Consider the following 18,555-nt stretch of genomic DNA (forward strand, 5'->3'; position numbering starts at 1 on the left):
TCAGAAGATCTTAGGTTTGAATCTCAAGCCTTGCTAACTTACACACTGACTGGGTCTGTCAGCAAATTACTGCACCACTTTGATTCTCAGGTTTTTTCCTCTGTAAAATAGGGAAAATAGTAACTACTTTCTGAGCTTGTTGTGAAGATTAAACGAGATAATCTGCATAAAAGGCAAGGCACACAGCAACTGAAGCTATTATTCAACTTGAAGCAGAGGCCCGCTAATAATGGGCAAAAATTAAATTTGATTCCTTGAGAGAAAAAAGTTCCATAAAGTTAGAGAGGATCAACAATTTTCAGAAAATTTAAGCAAGTGAGGTTAAAAAAAAAAAAAAGTACACTCCCCCCATTCCTAAAGGGTTTTAAAGCCCACCCACTCCTGGCCCTCCTGCAGGAATAGAGAACTGCAGTGTCTCATCACCTCCAGACTCTTCACACTTTATAAATACACCCCACAACCAGCCGGAGAGTGCATGCTGCCAACCTCCTGGGCAAACAAGTCCAACAGGATTGGATCCGGAAATTAAATGTCCATGCAGCCCAGCCACACTCAGTTCAAAATAGGTATCTGTGACCTACTTAGTCTTCAAATACCATTCTCAAAGCCAAAAAACAAGACAGGGCCGCTGACTTCAGCAGAGCCCTGCACAGACCCTGGCTTTCCCGTCAGATGAAACGTGCACTGCAGCAGTGATGGCTCAAGATACCATCTCAGTGTAGCTGGACAGAAACCCCAGCTTGGAAAGAGCTGATTCAAATCGTTGTAAACAAGCAAAAAGTCACAGAAGTCCCCTCGATAGTTTATCCCCTCTGACTATCCCCAGTAATGTATCTTCATCCACTTGGACTGAGGGTTATACCTCTCATGACAGGGACTTCTCAAGCTGTCTATCCCTAACACTCATCATGGTTTGAGTATACATATCTTCCCCATAAAACAAGGGGTTCTGTCTACTGTACCTTGATGTTCTACAAAGCATCATGCATAGAAAGGGTCCAATGAGGAGCAAGCACCACACAAAGGGACCCTTCCCCTCCACAGGGGCATATCTCCAGGCTCCAGACCATTCACATGGCTGGCTGCTCAAGGTAAGAGAACAGAAACAGACAAACATTTGCTGATAAAATGAGGAAGACAGACAAGACCAGGCAAAGTTGCTGAGTGCTTTCAACCACCAGAGTTACAGAATGATCTCCTAAATCACAACTCATTTCACCAGTGAGATGTGAGTTTTCAGGAGGAGAGTGAATCGAAGCAACTTGGCAGGGACAAATTCCAGGGAAATCCTAGAGCACTCAGCATTAGGCAGTACAATACTAGGTAGACAGCGGAACGTTATACTTCACCAGTGAGGCGATGGTGGAGGAAACAAGCTGGTGCCAAAAAGAAAACAAAATAAAGCAGACGTGCTGCTCTTCACATCCACACCCTTCCTCCTCACATCTGTGAGGTCAGCCCCACTCCTCTCCCACACCACTGCACACTCACAGTGCCCATCACAGAAACCTCCTGGCACTCCTCTCCCACACCACTGCACATTCACAGCGCCCATCACAGAAATCTCCTTGCACTCCTCTCCCACACCACTGCACACTCACAGCGCCCATCACAGAAACCTCCTTACACTCCTCTCCCACACCACTGCACACTCACAGCGCCCATCACAGAAACCTCCTGGCACTCCTCTCCCACACCACTGCACACTCACAGCGCCCATCACAGAAACCTCCTTGCACTCCTCTCCCACACCACTGCACACTCACAGCGCCCATCACAGAAACCTCCTTACACTCCTCTCCCACAGCACTGCACACTCACAGCGCCCATCACAGAAACCTCCTGGCACTCCTCTCCCACACCACTGCACACTCACAGTGCCCATCACAGAAACCTCCTGGCACTCCTCTCCCACACCACTGCACACTCACAGTGCCCATCACAGAAACCTCCTGGCACTCCTCTCCCACACCACTGCACACTCACAGCGCCCATCACAGAAACCTCCTTGCACTCCTCTCCCACACCACTGCACACTCACAGTGCCCATCACAGAAACCTCCTGGCACTCCTCTCCCACACCACTGCACACTCACAGCGCCCATCACAGAAACCTCCTTGAGAGCCCTGTAGTTTCCTTAGCACTCTTCCCCCACATTATGACATTCAGTCATCATCACCATCCTGGGATGCAGGTGGAACAGGCATTTTTATCACCCACTAAGAAATGAGGAAATTGAGGCCGAAGTATGTCTACCACATGGCAAAATCAGGACTAAAGTATAGACTAACCCCCAAGTTCAATGTGCGTCCTCCAAAATAACCCAGACCTGACAAAGCCACGTATCTGAGCTCTAGGCCACTGCCCTTTCCACTGCACTCCTGAGGACCTTTGTAGAGACAAATTCCAACACACAACCCTCTCAGCACCACAGCCCACTCTTCAACCTCCTCCAGAGACGACAGAGCGCACAAACCAACCTTGGCATCCGCCGCAGGCAGCACCTGCGTCAGCCACGCATCCCAAGTCAGGCTGACCACCACCTCACTGGCAAACACACACAATCCAACCCTTAGAGTTTTAAAAAAGAGACATATATTTAGCAAATGGCTTTCTACAGTCAAATGGTGGGCAGGGGCAGGAAAGCAATCATGGACTCCAACTGCCACACGCCACAGATCCCAGGAACCTGTGACCTTTCTGGGCATGTCAGTTCTGGGTGCAAATCCCACCTCTAAAGCTGACTAGCTCTGTGACCTTGGGAAAGTAGCTTTGTTTCTCTAAGTTTCAGCGTCCTCATTTATAACATAAGGGGTTCAAAAAAAAAGATCTCTCAGGGGATGTAGTTAAGGTCACAAAACTGTACACTTAAAAACGGTTGGAAAGGCAATTTTTTTTTTCTTGAGACGTGGTCTTACTGTTGCCCAGGCTGGAGTGCAGTGACATGACCACAGCTCACTGCAACCTCAGCCTCTCGGGCTCAAGAGATCTTCCCAACTCAGCCTCTTAAGTAGCTGGGACTATAGGCACACAGCACCACGCCTAGCTACATTAAAAAAAGTGTTTTTGGAGCGATGCGGTCTCACTATACTGTCCAGGCTAGTCTCCAACTCCTAGGCTCAAGTACTGCCTCAGTCTCCCGAAGTGCTGGAATTACACGCATGAGTCACTACACCCAGCCTAAAAAAGAAATTTTTATGTATATTTTTCCACAACAACAAAAATTAGGTTAATATTTGTTTGCTTTTAAGAAACAGGGTGTGTTTTGCTAATGTACCCCAGGCTGGTCTCAAACTCCTCGGTTCAGGTGATATTCCCAACTCAGCCTCCTAAGTAGCTGGGCCTATAGACACAGGTCACCACGCCCAGCATATCTGGCTTTTTTTAAATAGGAATGTCATAGGTTCACAGTGAGAATTAAATAAGATATTGTAATGGCAAGTTCTTACATTGTCTGGCACATACTAAATCCTAATAAATAGCTGTTTATTATTAATCATAATTTTAATAATTATAAAGACAGTACATGCTCAATGTAAAAAAATGCTTAAAAATAAGTCTCCTATAATATCAAAATCTAGAGATGACCACTAAAATAAAATTTTTTATAGTATTTTTCCTACACATAGATATTTCTTAACAAATTTGGAACGTAATCGATATAAAATTCTGTAGCTATGATCCACTTTTCTGCCTTACTTGTTAATGCAAAAACTTCTCACAACATCATCCAGAAATAAAAAGGCTTTGTTCAAGGAAAGGATAAAAGTTGTGTGAAACTTGAGAAAAGAACAAGGAGATCAGGTTGAGCAACTGGAGACACCCGCCTCCAGAGCCAGAGGAGATTTAGCCAAATCCTCCACCACCTGCTCCTCCTCACTGCCTCCAAGTTGACCCAGAAAGCAAGAACTCTGGGGGTCTGGCCAGACAGGCCATCAGGGAGCACCAGGGCTGAAGCGCGTTGAGTTTGGGGGAAGCTCTGTATTTATCAGGCTGGCTGGGACAAAAAGTTCATATGCCCTGTGCCTAGACTGGTTCTGCCCTCCAGGAGCTCCCACTGTGACCAGGGAGACTGGTGCAAGGGGCTGCCCAGAGTGGGTACAGGGGGGAAGGGAGACCCTCATGCCAATCATTTCATCCAACTCTGCAGATTAAATATGAGACAAATGAGGCCTGGGGAGGCAAGTAACTTATGGAAAGCAGCAGTGATGAAGTCAGAACTTAATGTTCCAGTCCCAATCTGGATACCAGAAGACCAACTTCTCAGGGTTCTAAGCGAAATTGCAGCCTGCTGCCTGCTCAGGGACCAGCAAAGATGTCAGGGCCTACATCCAATACATCCGGTCCATCAACAAGTATGTATTTACTAGGTGCTGGGGGCATGTCGGCGGAGACAAAAGCCACCCTTGGGCATAGGACAAGGAGGCTGTCTTACGGGAACACTTGGAGCCCTGTCTGGCTCCCACTCCTGGGCAAGGCCTCTCTATTCTAACGATAACATGGAAGCAAAGCCAGCCTCTGCAGGTTCTGAGCGAACACTACCTGAGTCAAAATTTCCTGTAGCACTCTGGCAGAGAAAGGCTGTGCAATTTAAAAGGCAGCTCCTCTAAGGAAGCTCTTTTGATGTGCTAAGGGAAGGACCCTAAAAATAACTCTGGAAAAGGAACTACACACTCACAGAACACATTTGTAACACTCACTTTTCTAGCTAGGAATTGTCTTCACAACTTCCATTTTGGATGGGTGTATTTTGTTTGGGAGGAAGGAGGGGCCCCAAAGGCAACTCCTGAAATACTACAGAAGAGCAGCTGCTCCTGGCACTGGAGAATTCTATTTCCATCTCCACTTACACATAATTATCTTCTAAAGCGATGCTCCCCAGAGGGGTCACAGCCACATCAGCCTCCCAGATAACCTCCCCAAGCAGGCTGCTTCTGGCACTATCTCAGTAAGTGGAGGCAGGAGAGGGAGCCTGAAATCAGGTCCCACCCACAGCCCACTTCCCCAGAGCCCTCATTACATAAGGGCCAGGCCCCTTCCTTTGGAGGCCAAAGAGGAAATTAAATGTCAACCAGATAAGAATATTTCCCTTCAACTCCAACACCAAGAAATCTGAAGTTGTGATTCCCCAGTAACCAGGCTAACTGAACTAGCACAGGCCTCTCAGACCAGAAGGCCAGGCCCACTGAGGGCCAGCCTCTGCCTGGAGTTCCTTCCTGTTTTTAATAACCAATACTCAGATTGCAGGCTGAAGTGTTTTTATGACAAATAAGAACAACGTGTGAACACTTTGCAGGCCAGTTACAAGGCTGGCAGCAGAGGCCCCTGGGCCCGCATACCAAGACCACACAGTCATCTACTCGCTCTCTCCAAAGGGCCTCTTGGATGTTCCTCCCTGTCCTATATTTCCAAGGCCAAATGTGGCCCGCTGACCAGGCAAGCTGACTCAACTCTTTTCACAGCGTAGTGATTTTATACACAGAAAAATCCTGGAAGCACAGAAGAGTTTACACAGCTTGCACACTGACCTCAGCATTTTCTAAATCTACCAAGTAAAAGGCCACCTAATGGCAGACACGGCGTTCACCAGGCAGGCCCAGGGCTTGAGGGTTCATGAGGGGAAAAGCCCATCAGTTCACATGTATGAGGCCCTGCAGTTCACAGCAAGGCAGCTATGCACATGGAGTTTCCCAGCGATTCCTGCCACCCTAGCCTCGTCTGTTTGCTCTCTCTTCTTCATGTCTATGGTTTATGTGTGGGTGGGTAGGTAGGTAAAAGGCATACTGAAAGGAAAGGGTGGTGGATCAAGGGTCAGTATAGCACTAACATTTTTTAAAAATCTGCCTAGAAACAGTTGCTGCAAAATATCTAGGCACACACAGAGCTCAGCTACATCCATCTGAACTTGGAAAAGTCCTCAATGAGCTGGCCCACACTACCTGCTTTTATTCATGCTCACAGGGACAACAGTGGCTTCCATCTTACTAGAGCAAAGGTCACAGTCCATGCAATGAAGGACCTCTTGATCCTCACCCTCTTCCATACTCTCAACTTCTCCCTTTCCTCCCCTGATACAATGGACTAAAATTGCAGTATCCCTACACTTCAGGGCTTCTGCGTGTGCTGTCCCCTTTACCCAGGATGCTCTTCTTCCACACAGCAGCTCCTCCCTCTCTCCCCCTCCTCCAGTCCCAAGTGCATGCATTCCTTCTCAGCAGGGTCCTCCCTGATCACCTCACCTTCTCCTCTGCTGCGGGACTCTTCTGCTTTTCAGCAGTCACCAACATCTCACATACTACCTGGGCAGAACAGAGTCCCAAAAAACTCATGTCCACCTGGAACCTCAGAATATGAGCTTATTTGGAAATAGGGACTTTGCAGATAGAATCTTTTAAGATGAGTGTGATAGCTAATTTCATGTGTCACCTTGACAAGGCCATGGGTGCCCAGACTGCAGGCCAAAGATTATTCTTGGTATGTCTGTGAGGGTGTTTTTTGGATACGATTAACATTTGAATGGGTAGACTGAGTAAAGCAGATTGCCTTCCCTCATCTGAGTGGACTTCATTCAATCAAATGTAGACCTGAACAGAAAAGCCTGAGTAAGAGGGAACTCCTTTTGGTTGACTGCTTGAACTGGGACTGGTCTTTTCTGCCTTTGGACAGAACTGAACTGAGACATCAGCTCTTCTTGGGTGTCGAGCCTGCTGTCTTTTGGACTAGAACTTACACCCTTGGCTCTGCTGGGTCTGAAGGCCTCAGTACTTGGATTTGAACTTACACCACTGGCTCACCCGGGTCTCAAGCTTGCTGACCACAGCTCTTACAACTTCTTAACCTTCATAACCACGTAAGCCAACACTTATAATAACAAATCTCTTTATACACATACACATGACCGTATTGGGTCTGTTTCTCTGGAGAACGCTAACACAATGAGGTCATACTGATGCACAGTAATGTGCAGACAGGTAACACTAATATATTGTACGTTTAAAAATGGTTAAGATGGTAACTTTTAAGGGTTTTTTGCCACAGTTAAGAAAAAAGGCAGTTGTGAAAGGAAAATAAATCTTGGGGCCCCAAAATCACTAAGCTAAAGGGAAAACTCAGGCTGGGAACTGCTTAGGGTAAGCCTGTCTCCCTTTCTATTCAAAGTCATCCCTCTGCTCACTGAGATAAATGCCTATCTGCTTTCTTCCTTTGCAAAGGCTAATCAGAAACTCAAACCATCTGTCTCTTATCTACCTATGACCTGGAAGCCCTCTCCACATTTGAGTTGTCCCACTTTTCTGGACCAAACCAATGTTCCTCTTACATATATTGATTAATGTCTCATGTCTCCCTAAAATGTATAAAACCAAGCTGTGCTCAGACCCCCTTGGGCACATGTCGTCAGGACCTCCTGAGGCTGTGTCACGGGCATGTGTCCTTAACTTTGGCAAAAAAACCTTCCTAAACTGATTGAGACCTGTCTCACACAGTCATACTAGAATAGGGTGGACCCTAATCCAATGACTAGTGTCCTTATAAGAAAACAGAAACACAGATTGTAATGGTTAATTTTAGACGTCAACTTGACTGGACTAAAAGATATCCAGATAACTAGTAAAGTACTACATCATCTGGGTGTTTCCAGAAAAGACTGTCATTTGAATCAATGGACTGAGTAAGAAAGACTTGCACCAGCACATCCTGCCCCCAAACCCCTAGGTTCTCAGGTTTTCAGCTTCAAACTGAGACTTACACCATCAGCTTTCCTAGTTCTGAGGCTTTTGGACTTGGATGGAGTCCCACTACCAGGCTTCCTTGTTCTCCAGCCTGCAGACCGCCTGTCATGGGACTTCTCAGCCTCCATAATCATGTGAGCCAATTCCCCTAAAAAACCCCCTCTCAGCCAGGCATGAGGGCTCATGCTTGTAACCCCAGCACTTTGGGAGGCCGAGGCAGGTGGATCACCTGAGGTCGGGAGTTCGAGACCAGCTTGACCAACATGGAGAAACCCCGTCTTACTAAAAATACAAAACTAGCCAGGCGTGGTGGTGCATGCCTGTAATCTCAGCTACTCGGGATGCTGAGATAGGAGAATCGCTTGAACTCAGGAGCGGAGGTTGCGGTGAGCCGAGATCACACCACTGCACTCCAGACTGGGCAACAAGAGCAAAAATCTGTCTCAAAAAAAAAAAAAATCCCCTCTCATCTATCTATGTCCTATTGGTTCTGTCTCTCTGGAGCACTCTGACTCTCACACACACACACACACACACACACACACACACATACACAAGGGAACGCCATGGGACAGCAGAGGCAGAGACTGAAGCTACGCTGCCACAAGCCAAGAACACCAAGGCCAGCCAGCAACCACCAGAGGCTGGAAGGGAGGCATGGAACAGACGACTCTCAGAGCCCCCAGAACCACGGGAAAATATCCTCCTGTTGTTGAAGCCGTTCAGTTTCTGGCACTTCGTTATAGCAGCCCTGGGAACCTAATTAACATGCCGTGTATTTTAATCACTATTGTCTGTCATCCTCACTAGAAAATAAGTCCCATGAGAACAGGATTTTGGTTCTGTTTGGTGCAAAATCCCCAACACCTAGAACAGTGTATTTCCTGAATGAATTCTGAGTGGAGGATAAGCCTAGAAGGCAGGTAGGGGTGCTGTATTAATCCCAGAGGGCAAAACAGGGAGGCAAATACCCTCACTTCAGAGACACAAGAGCCAGGGAAAGACTGAATTGGGAATTGGATCTTACTCACGTATCTGACTGAGTGCCACACCAGTACCCAGGAGAGCTGCTCCACGCAGTAAAAGCTAACGACATAGGTGGTATGATGGGAAAGAGGGAGCAGGATCCAGTCTTGGTCCTCCCCTCAATTCCAGATGACCAGGGGAATGTAGACATCAACCTGTGGCTGGTACTGTAGGAACAGAAGAACATGCGTATCTCAACCTCATCTCACAAGAACCTTGGGAGCAGTAAATGGCAGATCTTTGCAAAGTGCTTAACACCATGTCTCTTTCCTGCATCTGGCTATGAGCAGCACATGGCGGTGTGGAGAAGGGAGCAGAGAGCTGGGCCTATTCGCGCTCTCTCCTGGCCAGCTGTGTGGCTTGAGGCAGACACTCTGACTTTCAGGGCCTCACTCAGCCTCCTTGAAATAAATAGCAGAGGTTGCACTAGCAAGTCCCTAGCCCTCAGTCTATCTGAAAAAAGAGGAAAAGGCCTCTGCGTGTGGGGCTCTGGTGTGCACAAAGCAGGGATTTCTGCAGGAGAAATGGTGTTGGAAGATAACATCTCAACTCAGCTCCCCTGCCCACCTAAGGCCTCCGTCCAAGCCTCTCACCTTCATCCCTTTTAGTTCCCATAGCCCCCACCCTCATCTGCCCTAGGCAGCTGCTAATCTCCTGACCTCTCTTTAAGGTTACCAGATTATGTCTACTTTCATGTTTGGCAAACGTAATATGTAGTCACCCATTTTAAAACAATTATTGGCCTTGTGCGGTAGCTCACGCCTCTAATCCCAGCACTTTGGGAGGCCAAGGCAGGCAGATCACCTGGGATCAGGAATTCAAGACCAGCTTGGCCAACAGAGTGAAACCCCATTTCTACTAAAAATATAAAAATTAGCCTGGCATGGTGGCACACGCCTGTAAATCCCAGCTACTAGGAAGGCTGAGGCAGGAGAATTGCTTGAACTTGGGAGGCTGAGGTTGCAGTGAGCTAAGATCACACCACTACACTCCAGTCTGGGTGACAGGATGAGACTCTGTAACCAAAAAAAAAAAAAAAAATTTATATATATACATATATACACACACACACACACACACACACACACACACACACACATATATGGGGAACACAAATAGGTAGAGTTACTTAAAATTACCAAGTACTAATTAGGTAATATGCTGAGATTTATGAACATTATTTTTTTAATCTTCATAACAACCCTGTGAGGCAGGTATTAATTATAACTCCCAATTTACAGGAAAAAGCTGAGGCCCAGGGAGATAAAATAGCTGCTCAAGTCACACGGCCATAACGGGCCAAATGGGAGCTGGGTCCAGCGTGGCTCGACTCTGCAGTCCCTTTGTCCCCCAAGGGTTCCCCCTCCCCCACTCCTGCCCTCTGCCCCTCTGAGTGATAGGTAAAGGACTCTGGTCCAGTAGGCCAGGGCTTCCTGAAGCCCACTGTGTAGCCCAGCCTTCAGGGAGGGCCCTGGGATCAGCCTGTTCATGGAGGCCACAAGATGCCTCCTCCACCAGCCCATTGTGCCACGCCCCCTCAAACACCTTCTAAGAAATCACTGCTTCTCCAGAAAGCACCCTGCTAAGGGTTAAAGCACCACAATATTCCCACAGCAAGCCAGGAGAGGGAGAACAATCACAGGCAACTAGAAGAAAAGATCTGCTTTACCACGTTCCCCGAGGCTTTTCCAGAAGCAACAGCACCTGATTTTCCAGCACACAATCTTTAAGTGTCCTCCCAGTGCCGCTCCCCAGTCTCCAATCCATGCCTCGGCAGTGCAGGACAGACTGATCTTAATCAGTATCTACATACCCTTGGTTCCTCAGACGAAAGGTTTGGAGAAATACTGTGGCAAGTTACACCAAAATTAAAGTGTCCTATTACCATCCCTAGCATCTGGGAGAAAGACAGTGTGAAACCAGGAGCTCTTGTGTCCAGGTGCCACAATGCCACCACTGGTAGCATGATGCTCACACCACCCTGAGCTCAGCCATGATCCCTGAGAGTTTGGTTCCCCCTCTTCTAAGGTTACTACCACTTCTACGGACCCACCACTCTGAATGTCTACAATCTCAGCACTAAGAATCAGGAAGCCAAATGAAGAGTTTCACAACCTCATCAATAATAAATGAAATACCTACTAAACAACGATCCATTTATTTCACCCAGGAGAATGGCAGCCCATACGCTACTGGTAATAGGAACTAGTACATCTCTTGAGAGCCTAGTATGGGTACTGCTGTAACATTTTAAATAAATTTAACATTTGACATGCCAATTCCACTCCTAGAGGAACATGTACATACTAATATGTATGTATGAAGGTACAATAGCAAAACTAACGAGTTAGTTAATATGTCCATCAATAGGGGACCAATTCATAAATTATGACATACTAGAAAATATTTTATAGGCAAATAAAAGACAAATTAAAAGAAGAGAGAAGAGCTACATGCATGAAAAGGTCTCAAAGATATACCATGTGAAAAAAGCAATATGATGCAATCAGATTCATGCTTTGAAAAGAAGGAAACACACAGTGTATTTGTGTATACAGACTGACAGTTTCAGGACATGGATCCAACTGCTAACACTGCTTATTTCTGAGGACCTGGAGGAGGTGGCACCTGGGGAAGGGTGCTGGGAGAAGGGGAATGTGACATATCTGCTGTGTCCTTCTGCGCTGTTTAAATGGGAGGGCAGACTGCAGGAGTAGAATACATTTGCATATTACTTATATGATATGTGAAAAGCAAGTAAACTGATTTTTAAAAGAACACCACCACCAAATCAGGCTTCTTATGCTGATGTGAAATTGCTGCACCAATTTGAACGGGTTTCTATGCTGCAATCCCAGGTCTTCCCAAGACTGACAAAGTTCAAACCAGTTTCTGCGGTACTGATGACAGAGTGAATTGGAACCAACAGGGAAGAAGGGCAATGTGGGATGCAAGGAAGACATCTGTAAAAGGTCTGTGGAAGCTGCAAACAAAGCTCATCCCCACACGATGAGAAATAAGCCGAAATCAGAATTAGGAGAGAACGCCCTTCCCCATAGAAGAGGGATTCTCCACTATCACCAATAGAGCTGCTCCCAGGCAAAGCCAAAGAGAAACAACCCGGCCAAACTCCACCTTCCTGACAAAGGCACCATATGCCGGCTCCTGGGATTGCAGGGACAGCCAAGACTGGCAGCCCTGAAGCCCACTTACTCGAGGCCCTCCACTTGGGCAAACAGCCCAGGAATCTTTTCACACTTACTACTGAACTCCAAGCTGAACCAGTATACAAATCAGAGGGTTCTGCGAACAAAACAGCAACACCACGGAGAAAAGAGCGATAAATCAATGATATCCTGGCTAAACAGTTATTCCTTCTGCTGCCTAAGCAGAGACGCTGCTGTAGATTTAAACATTTGATAAATATCTTTTTTGCTTCCCAGCAATAATTAAAGCAAACACACCCAAACACGCACCAAAAAGAACAAGAAAAGGACTTTGCTCAGGACATAATGTTCAAGAGGTAGGCACGATAGTTATATCCACAGGAAGAAATGCTCTTCTCCCATTAAGGCATACACCTGTCTGGCACGGACTCTAACCCCACAAAAGAAACTCACTGGACACTTTAGGGGACTGCCAAGAAGTGCCCTCGGAACGAGGAGAAGAGGTTCCCTCTTTGAGGGAAAGGTGTAAACATCAAGCAGAAAGTGGGTGAGCAGACTCTTGCATGGAGTGACTCACCGCAGAAACAGCTTGTGGCTGAAGATGCTGGGAGCAGGCAGGTCCAACAGAGGTAACCTGGCTGCCTCCTCACAGCGAGAACACAGCCCAAATAAAGCCAGAATCTGACCACCTGACCTCCGGCCTGACCAGAGCCAGCACAAACTCTCAGAAGGGCAGGGATGTTGCACAACTTGGAAAAACAGAAGCCCAAAAGCAAGTTTATTATCACATCTGGCACTGACTAGGGGATAGGGCACAAGACCAGCATATTCCTGATGTGGCAACAGTGCGTCCTACCAATGACAGGACACAGAGACCCCAGTCAACCATCTCTCTGTGCTCTGATGCCCGCTCCCCTGAGCATGGCTTGGCGCCCCGCAGAGACTTCACCCATCAGAGGAGGCTGGCTTCGACTCCTCTAGGGGCTGGCCATTATGTTCATAGTCACTCCTGCTTCCCAGTCAACCCCTGCAAATTTGGTGACCACAAGTCAACCCCATCTAGAACAGATCAACTCTTACAGAACTGAAGGCCAAACCCTGGTGGGTCCCCTGTGTCACCAGGGAAGAGAGGTGTGCAGACAACACCCCAGGAAGCCATCTTCCCTTCCACACTTCTCACTTTAAGTGTGATGGCTCAAACTAGCATTTCCCAAAAGGCAGTCAAGAATCCAACTTCCACCCTCTGCGATGCTCCTGGAAAGTTAGGAATGATAAGGCTGGGGTGGCACAGGGAAGGGAAGGCCCTTTCCGACTGTGCTCAGCCACCTTTCTCTAGCTGTCGGCAGAGACCAAAGGACGTACTTTTGGTTTCTGCGGAGATTTTTAGCCCGCACATAGCATCTTCAACACCCATCCCTGGGGCATCAGACCTGAAATGGGAAGGGATGAGGCAAGGAAAGGCAAGGCTCAGATTTGATTCCTCCCTCAATTCTAGTATCCAAAGGCACTGAGCTCTATGGATTCCAACAAGTCCCCTCTTCTCCGCCACCACTGCCACTCTTAATGTCTTCCGTTCAGGCCCTTGTCATCTCTCAAGACAATTACTTTAATGGACTCATTCCTCTACTCCTAATTTCTACTTGCTTCACTTCAAAACTCCAGACAGTCACCGAGCTACCTTTCTAGAATACAGACCTGACCCTCTCTGCCTATAGGACTAAGTCCCAACCCTGGCACAGCATGCAAGGCCCCTGCCTGCCTTTCTAGTTGGAAGCATGGGCTTTGGAGTCCTACAGATCATTGCAGCTGACACTCAGATTAACCTCTTGCTGGCTGTGTGAACACACATGTGTTTCTGCACCCATTCCCACAACTGTGTGTAGGGAATAGCATGATCAGCCTCCCAGAGCTACTGTGAGGACTGAATCCAAGTTCTAAAGAGCCTAGCTCTTGCCAACCTAGCTCCACAGTCCTCTCTCTTTCCCACCTTGCTATACCAGCTCTTCATAATGAATGAGAATTGACTTAAGGGAAAAAAACATACATGTAAGATCTAGAAAGGAAGGGTCATAAATTTAGAAATTAGGCCACCACAATGTGAAAGAAAGCAAAATTAACTCATTATCAAAATAATGTGAGAGGAGGCAAGGAACAGGAAGAGAAGGAAAACATTATATTTAGGAAGAAATGCTTTTAAAATATAAGCCTCTATGATGTTTTGAGCCTCATTTGCTCCAAAGATTTAGGAAGATGACATTTCAAAAGCTCACAAAGATAACACTTCTACTTTTTAAAAACTATTTTCTAATTAATATCTTCAGAGTATTAAGAAGTACTTTTATAGACTGAATCTTAATAAAATTCTCAGAGAAATTCTGGCATCAGTCACAACAAACACCCTTTTGGAATTTAATTTCCTTTCAGCATACAATTTACTATGGAAACTCATTTATGATGCCACCACAACCAGTCCAAATCTGCCTGGAGCACAAAAACTTCAAAGTCCCAAAAGAGGGCCTTAAAGGACTAGATGGAAACTGGCCCCATATTCAGCCAAATCCTGCATCTAACAGAAATTTCCCCCACACCAAATTCTAGCTTTGACCGTCAGCCAGATCGAACTCTTCCCTCTAGCTGCCCTTCACCACAGGGCACCCCTTCTTCCAGGCCCCCCTCCAGCTAGAACCCCCTGAATTCTGTATCTTTTTCCTGTCCAGCAAAATTAATAAAAAAGGGAAGAAAGCCACAAAATGGTCAAAGGGAGACCAACCTACATCCATTTTCAACGTTCTATCAAAGACCTGTCCTTTCTGGCTTACAATTTTTTTCAGTTCCCTCTTAGACAAGACAGACAATTACAGGCCCTGGAATATTCATTGCGCATGCTGGGGATTGGGCTGGGAAGGCAAAAAGGCTAGAAGAATTATTGATAAGTACAAAAAAGTACTTTAAGCCTTTTCCCCTTGAGGATAATTGCTGAAAGACTTTATCAAGCCCGTTATCCCAAGTACGTGTGTGCAAGGGAGAGAAAGGAGTGGACGCCAACCTTTACTCAGCACCCACTGCAATTAGTGGGTACATTTCATTGAATATAAGGCAGACAGTATTACCCTGACTTCACACATGTGGAAATCAGGCTCACAGAGGTCAGGCAGCAGGTTCAGTATTTACACCAGGCCTGAGAGACTACCAAGGTGCTTGAACTCACCACTTCACCACACTGCTTCCAGAGTCCACAACTGCTTATGTTAAAATGTGCTGGGCTAGGGAGCCCGTTACAGTTTACTTGTTGCTAGACACACAGTATCTCATTTACCTAGTACAACCCTGTAGGATAGCTGAGAATTCCTTTTCCACTGTTAAAATGGTATATGCATTGAAAGATCATCAGTAACTTATCCATGACAGCTGTGCCAGAGTTGTGCCGTCTCTCTGGTTTGTTTTCTCTCCTGTAAAATAAAGCTCACTCCCACCTCACAATCCCTGGTCAACGGCAGGGGCTCCAATGGGGACGATTATGATTTTTATTCATACTTCTCAATTAAAGTAAAATTTGTACCCACAGATATTTTAAAATTTATACACACTAGATATTTTAAAGACTTAACCCAATTAGTCAAGCCTTTACTTGTTGGAGAAGGTAACGTTTTTACCACTACCTCATCTGGTCTGAAAAGGAAAGTAGTTTTTAAAAAATTTTGAAAAAAAATGTTTAATAATAAAATACCACTACCTCAAACTCAAGAGACAACCACTAACTGCAACTTCCAAAAAGCTGACAAAAAAAGGATTACTGAAAATGATGTGATCAAACCCATGATGGATTTTGAAAGCTACTAATGGACAAGTATAGGAACATTAGGTTATGATAAAGTACAAAAAAATCCTTAAAAAAATAAAAACAGAAATAAAATCCTCTTCTTCCAGAACCATGGCTTGATCATCCATGTGCGGTTTGACCCTGGCCAAGTCATTTCAACTCTGTGATGGCCCTCAGCATCCTAAATGTCAAGGCCAGCTTAAGGCCAGGAAGTTCTAGTGAGAAGTTGCCCAGAGGATCTAAGGAACAGGCGTGGGGTGGAGAGGACGCACACGACTGTCTGGGGCAATTGTAATGTGCTGCATCTAAGGCTCTGCTTGCCGTTGACTACACTCATTTGAAAAGACACCTGGGAAGTCTGGACATGTCAGAGGCGAGAGGAACCGGCTCACCATTTCTCAAGCCAGAATGGAAAAGATGGCAGAAGCATAGTTGTACAAGGACCCCAGCCTCAGTCAGACAGAAGGAAACCTGTAAGATTACAGCAGTGAGAGACCCTGAGGATGTTCTTCAGGCAAACTCCAGCAAGACCAATCCAACTGAGCGTCCACTCCAAGCTTGAAGGTTAAAAAATAAGAAAAAATTCGGGTCCACAGGTGAAATACGTATTTGCTAAGCACAATGAGCAACTTTATAGTAAAGACAGCGGGACAACCAAGTACCCTAACTGCAAGCATAAAACAGTATTCATGCTGTAAGTCTAATACCAACTACTATTAGTTTTCTGTTGTTTTGCTTTGTGCAACCTTTCTTGCTTCTCATGTTTTCTTTTAAATCTATCCTAATTTCTTTCTAAGAACAAGCAGAGGCTTATTTTCAGTGGCAAATTTGGCCTTACAAGGAAAAAGATTTCACTGTGTCCCTCAGAAACCTACTCCTGTCTTCATCAGTCTGTGCAGCTCTCTCTTTATACCCCATGTGACAGATAAGAAAACGCAAGTTCAGAGAGGGCAAGTGACTCATCCAAGGTCAAACTTCTTGCTAACACGTCTGGGACGACAACACAGGCTCAAGAAACCCACATGGGTCTCTTGCTGTATTACTGCTGCAAATGACCAGGCATACTGGTGTCTTGAATACAAAGTTTATCTGGGGAGAAAAAAAAGCCAACATGAGTCATCTCCACTGGCAAAGGGGCACCACACAGGTTGTTCTAATAAAGCATCCAGTACCTCCAGAACCACTTGTTTCTGAAAGCACCAACCTACGCAGACACAGAGCAGGCCACTCTTGTCACCCTCGAAGCTGTAAGCAGATGCGCTGTTGGGCTCTGGTGACCTAGAGGTGTCTCTTAAGGAGTAAGGGGAGCTGGAGCTTAGCAGTAAGCAGTACTGACTGGATGAATGGATAGCTGGGTGTATGAGGAGATGAGAGTGTTTTCAGACAGCTCCCGTTGATAGTTACGATATAATATAGCCTAATCCCACTCATCTTGGAACACCCCAAACATCTCATCTGCTCAGCTGTTCCTCAACTCACCCAGGGCAAAAGCACTGCAGTGTGAGGTGAATCTGGCCGCTGGGGAGGGACGGTAGTCGCCCCGGCGACAGAGGAAGCAATGCTCAGCTCCCTCCTCCACCCACCCCGTACAGGAACTCCCCATTGGGTCTTCAGAAGCCATAGGCGTCGCAACCAGCTCTGAGCCTGTCCCGGGTCTCAGGGTCTGCCCCGACAGAGCGCGGGAGGAGAAAAAAGGCACTATCCCGCCCCGCCTCACCTCTACTCCCCGACCCCCAGGCTCCCACCCTTCTCACCCGCAGGGCCCCCGGCCGGACGCTTGTCCACTCCCAGAAATCCTGAGCGCACCCCATTCTCGGCGTCCTCCGAGGGCCCGCGTCTCCCGCCTTCCCACGCCCGGCCCTCCCGGCCGCCCCGGCCCGAGCCCTTTGCACCGCGTCCCCCGACCCCTGAGTCCGCCCCGCACCCGCACTTCCAGCCCGGCCCTGCGGGCTCGCGGTCCGCCCCAACTTTTCCCGGCCCCGGCCCCGCAGCAACCGGGAGGCAGCGTCCCGAGCCGCGAAGGGCAGGCGAGCTCGCGTCCCTCGGCCCCCACCCCGCCCGCGCGAGTTGCGCTCGGGACCTGCCGGGCGCCCAGGCCTGAGTCGGCAGCACTGCACGGAGGCGGAGCCGGCGTGGCGGGAACCGCGCTGTCCCGGCGCCGCAGCCCCGCCCGGTGCCCGGTGCCCCGCGCCCTCCCGCCGGCTCGCCCGCCCCGCCGCCGCCGCCGCCGCAGCGCCGCTCCCAGCCCACCTGCCCGCGGGCGCCGCCGCCGCCACCACTGCCGGGAAGACGTGGCAGTGGCCGCCGCCGCTCGCGCTCCCCGCCTCGCCTCTCCTCTCGGCGCCCGCGCGGGTGGCTCCGGCGCGCCGGACCGCAGCGCCAGGCGCCCTCTGCCGCCGGGAAGCCGAATCCTCCCGCCCTAACCCTAATCGCCGGCCGCCCCCGCCCGGGCCTCGGCCCCCGCCCCCTCTTCCCCGCCCCCGGCCCCGACTCTCGCTTCCCAGCGACCTGGGTTCCCGCCCCGCCTGCGGCTGCTGCCGCCTCCGGGAAGTCCGTCGTGACCACCTCTGCAGGCTCTGCGCGCTTTCTCGGGCTCCCGCGCAGCTGGTGCTTAAGCCGCCCCCTTGTTGATAGATTTCCTGCTTCTTTGAATGCCTCGCTCGTGAGAAACCAGAATCGGGAAGGGGATCGTTGAAAGCAAACGTCATATCTGTCGTGCTCAGCATTCTCTCCTGCAGGGCTAGGTTAGCGCCCGGTCTGGAATACTGAAGTGCGCAATAAATACTTGTGGCGAAAGCAAACGAGGAAATG

The 18,555-nt window shown here is 48.1% G+C and overlaps 1 protein-coding gene across 5 annotated transcripts in view; it reads right to left on the minus strand.

The window, feature by feature from the left end:
• Window positions 1–18,103, minus strand: part of SMCO4 (single-pass membrane protein with coiled-coil domains 4) — a 136,758-nt gene extending 118,655 nt beyond the window's left edge. Inside the window, exon 1 of one of the 5 annotated variants that reach the window (XM_064365400.1) lies at window positions 16,620–17,044. In XM_064365400.1, the coding sequence (XP_064221470.1) occupies window positions 16,620–16,707 (88 nt within the window). In that variant the 5' untranslated portion in view covers window positions 16,708–17,044. Of the gene's footprint in view, window positions 1–8,762; window positions 9,213–12,501; window positions 12,580–15,240; window positions 15,260–16,619; window positions 17,045–17,994 lie in introns of those variants that run through there. The other 4 variants (XM_064365401.1, XM_064365404.1, XM_064365402.1 and 1 more) reach the window with 4 other exon arrangements.
• Between the last annotated feature and the right edge of the window lie 452 nt (window positions 18,104–18,555).

The sequence above is a fragment of the Aotus nancymaae genome, unplaced genomic scaffold (genome assembly GCF_030222135.1).
Source record: "Aotus nancymaae isolate 86718 unplaced genomic scaffold, 86718_ANA_hifiasm-v0.15.2.pri h1tg000059l, whole genome shotgun sequence".
Classification (NCBI taxonomy): Eukaryota; Metazoa; Chordata; class Mammalia; order Primates; family Aotidae; genus Aotus; species Aotus nancymaae.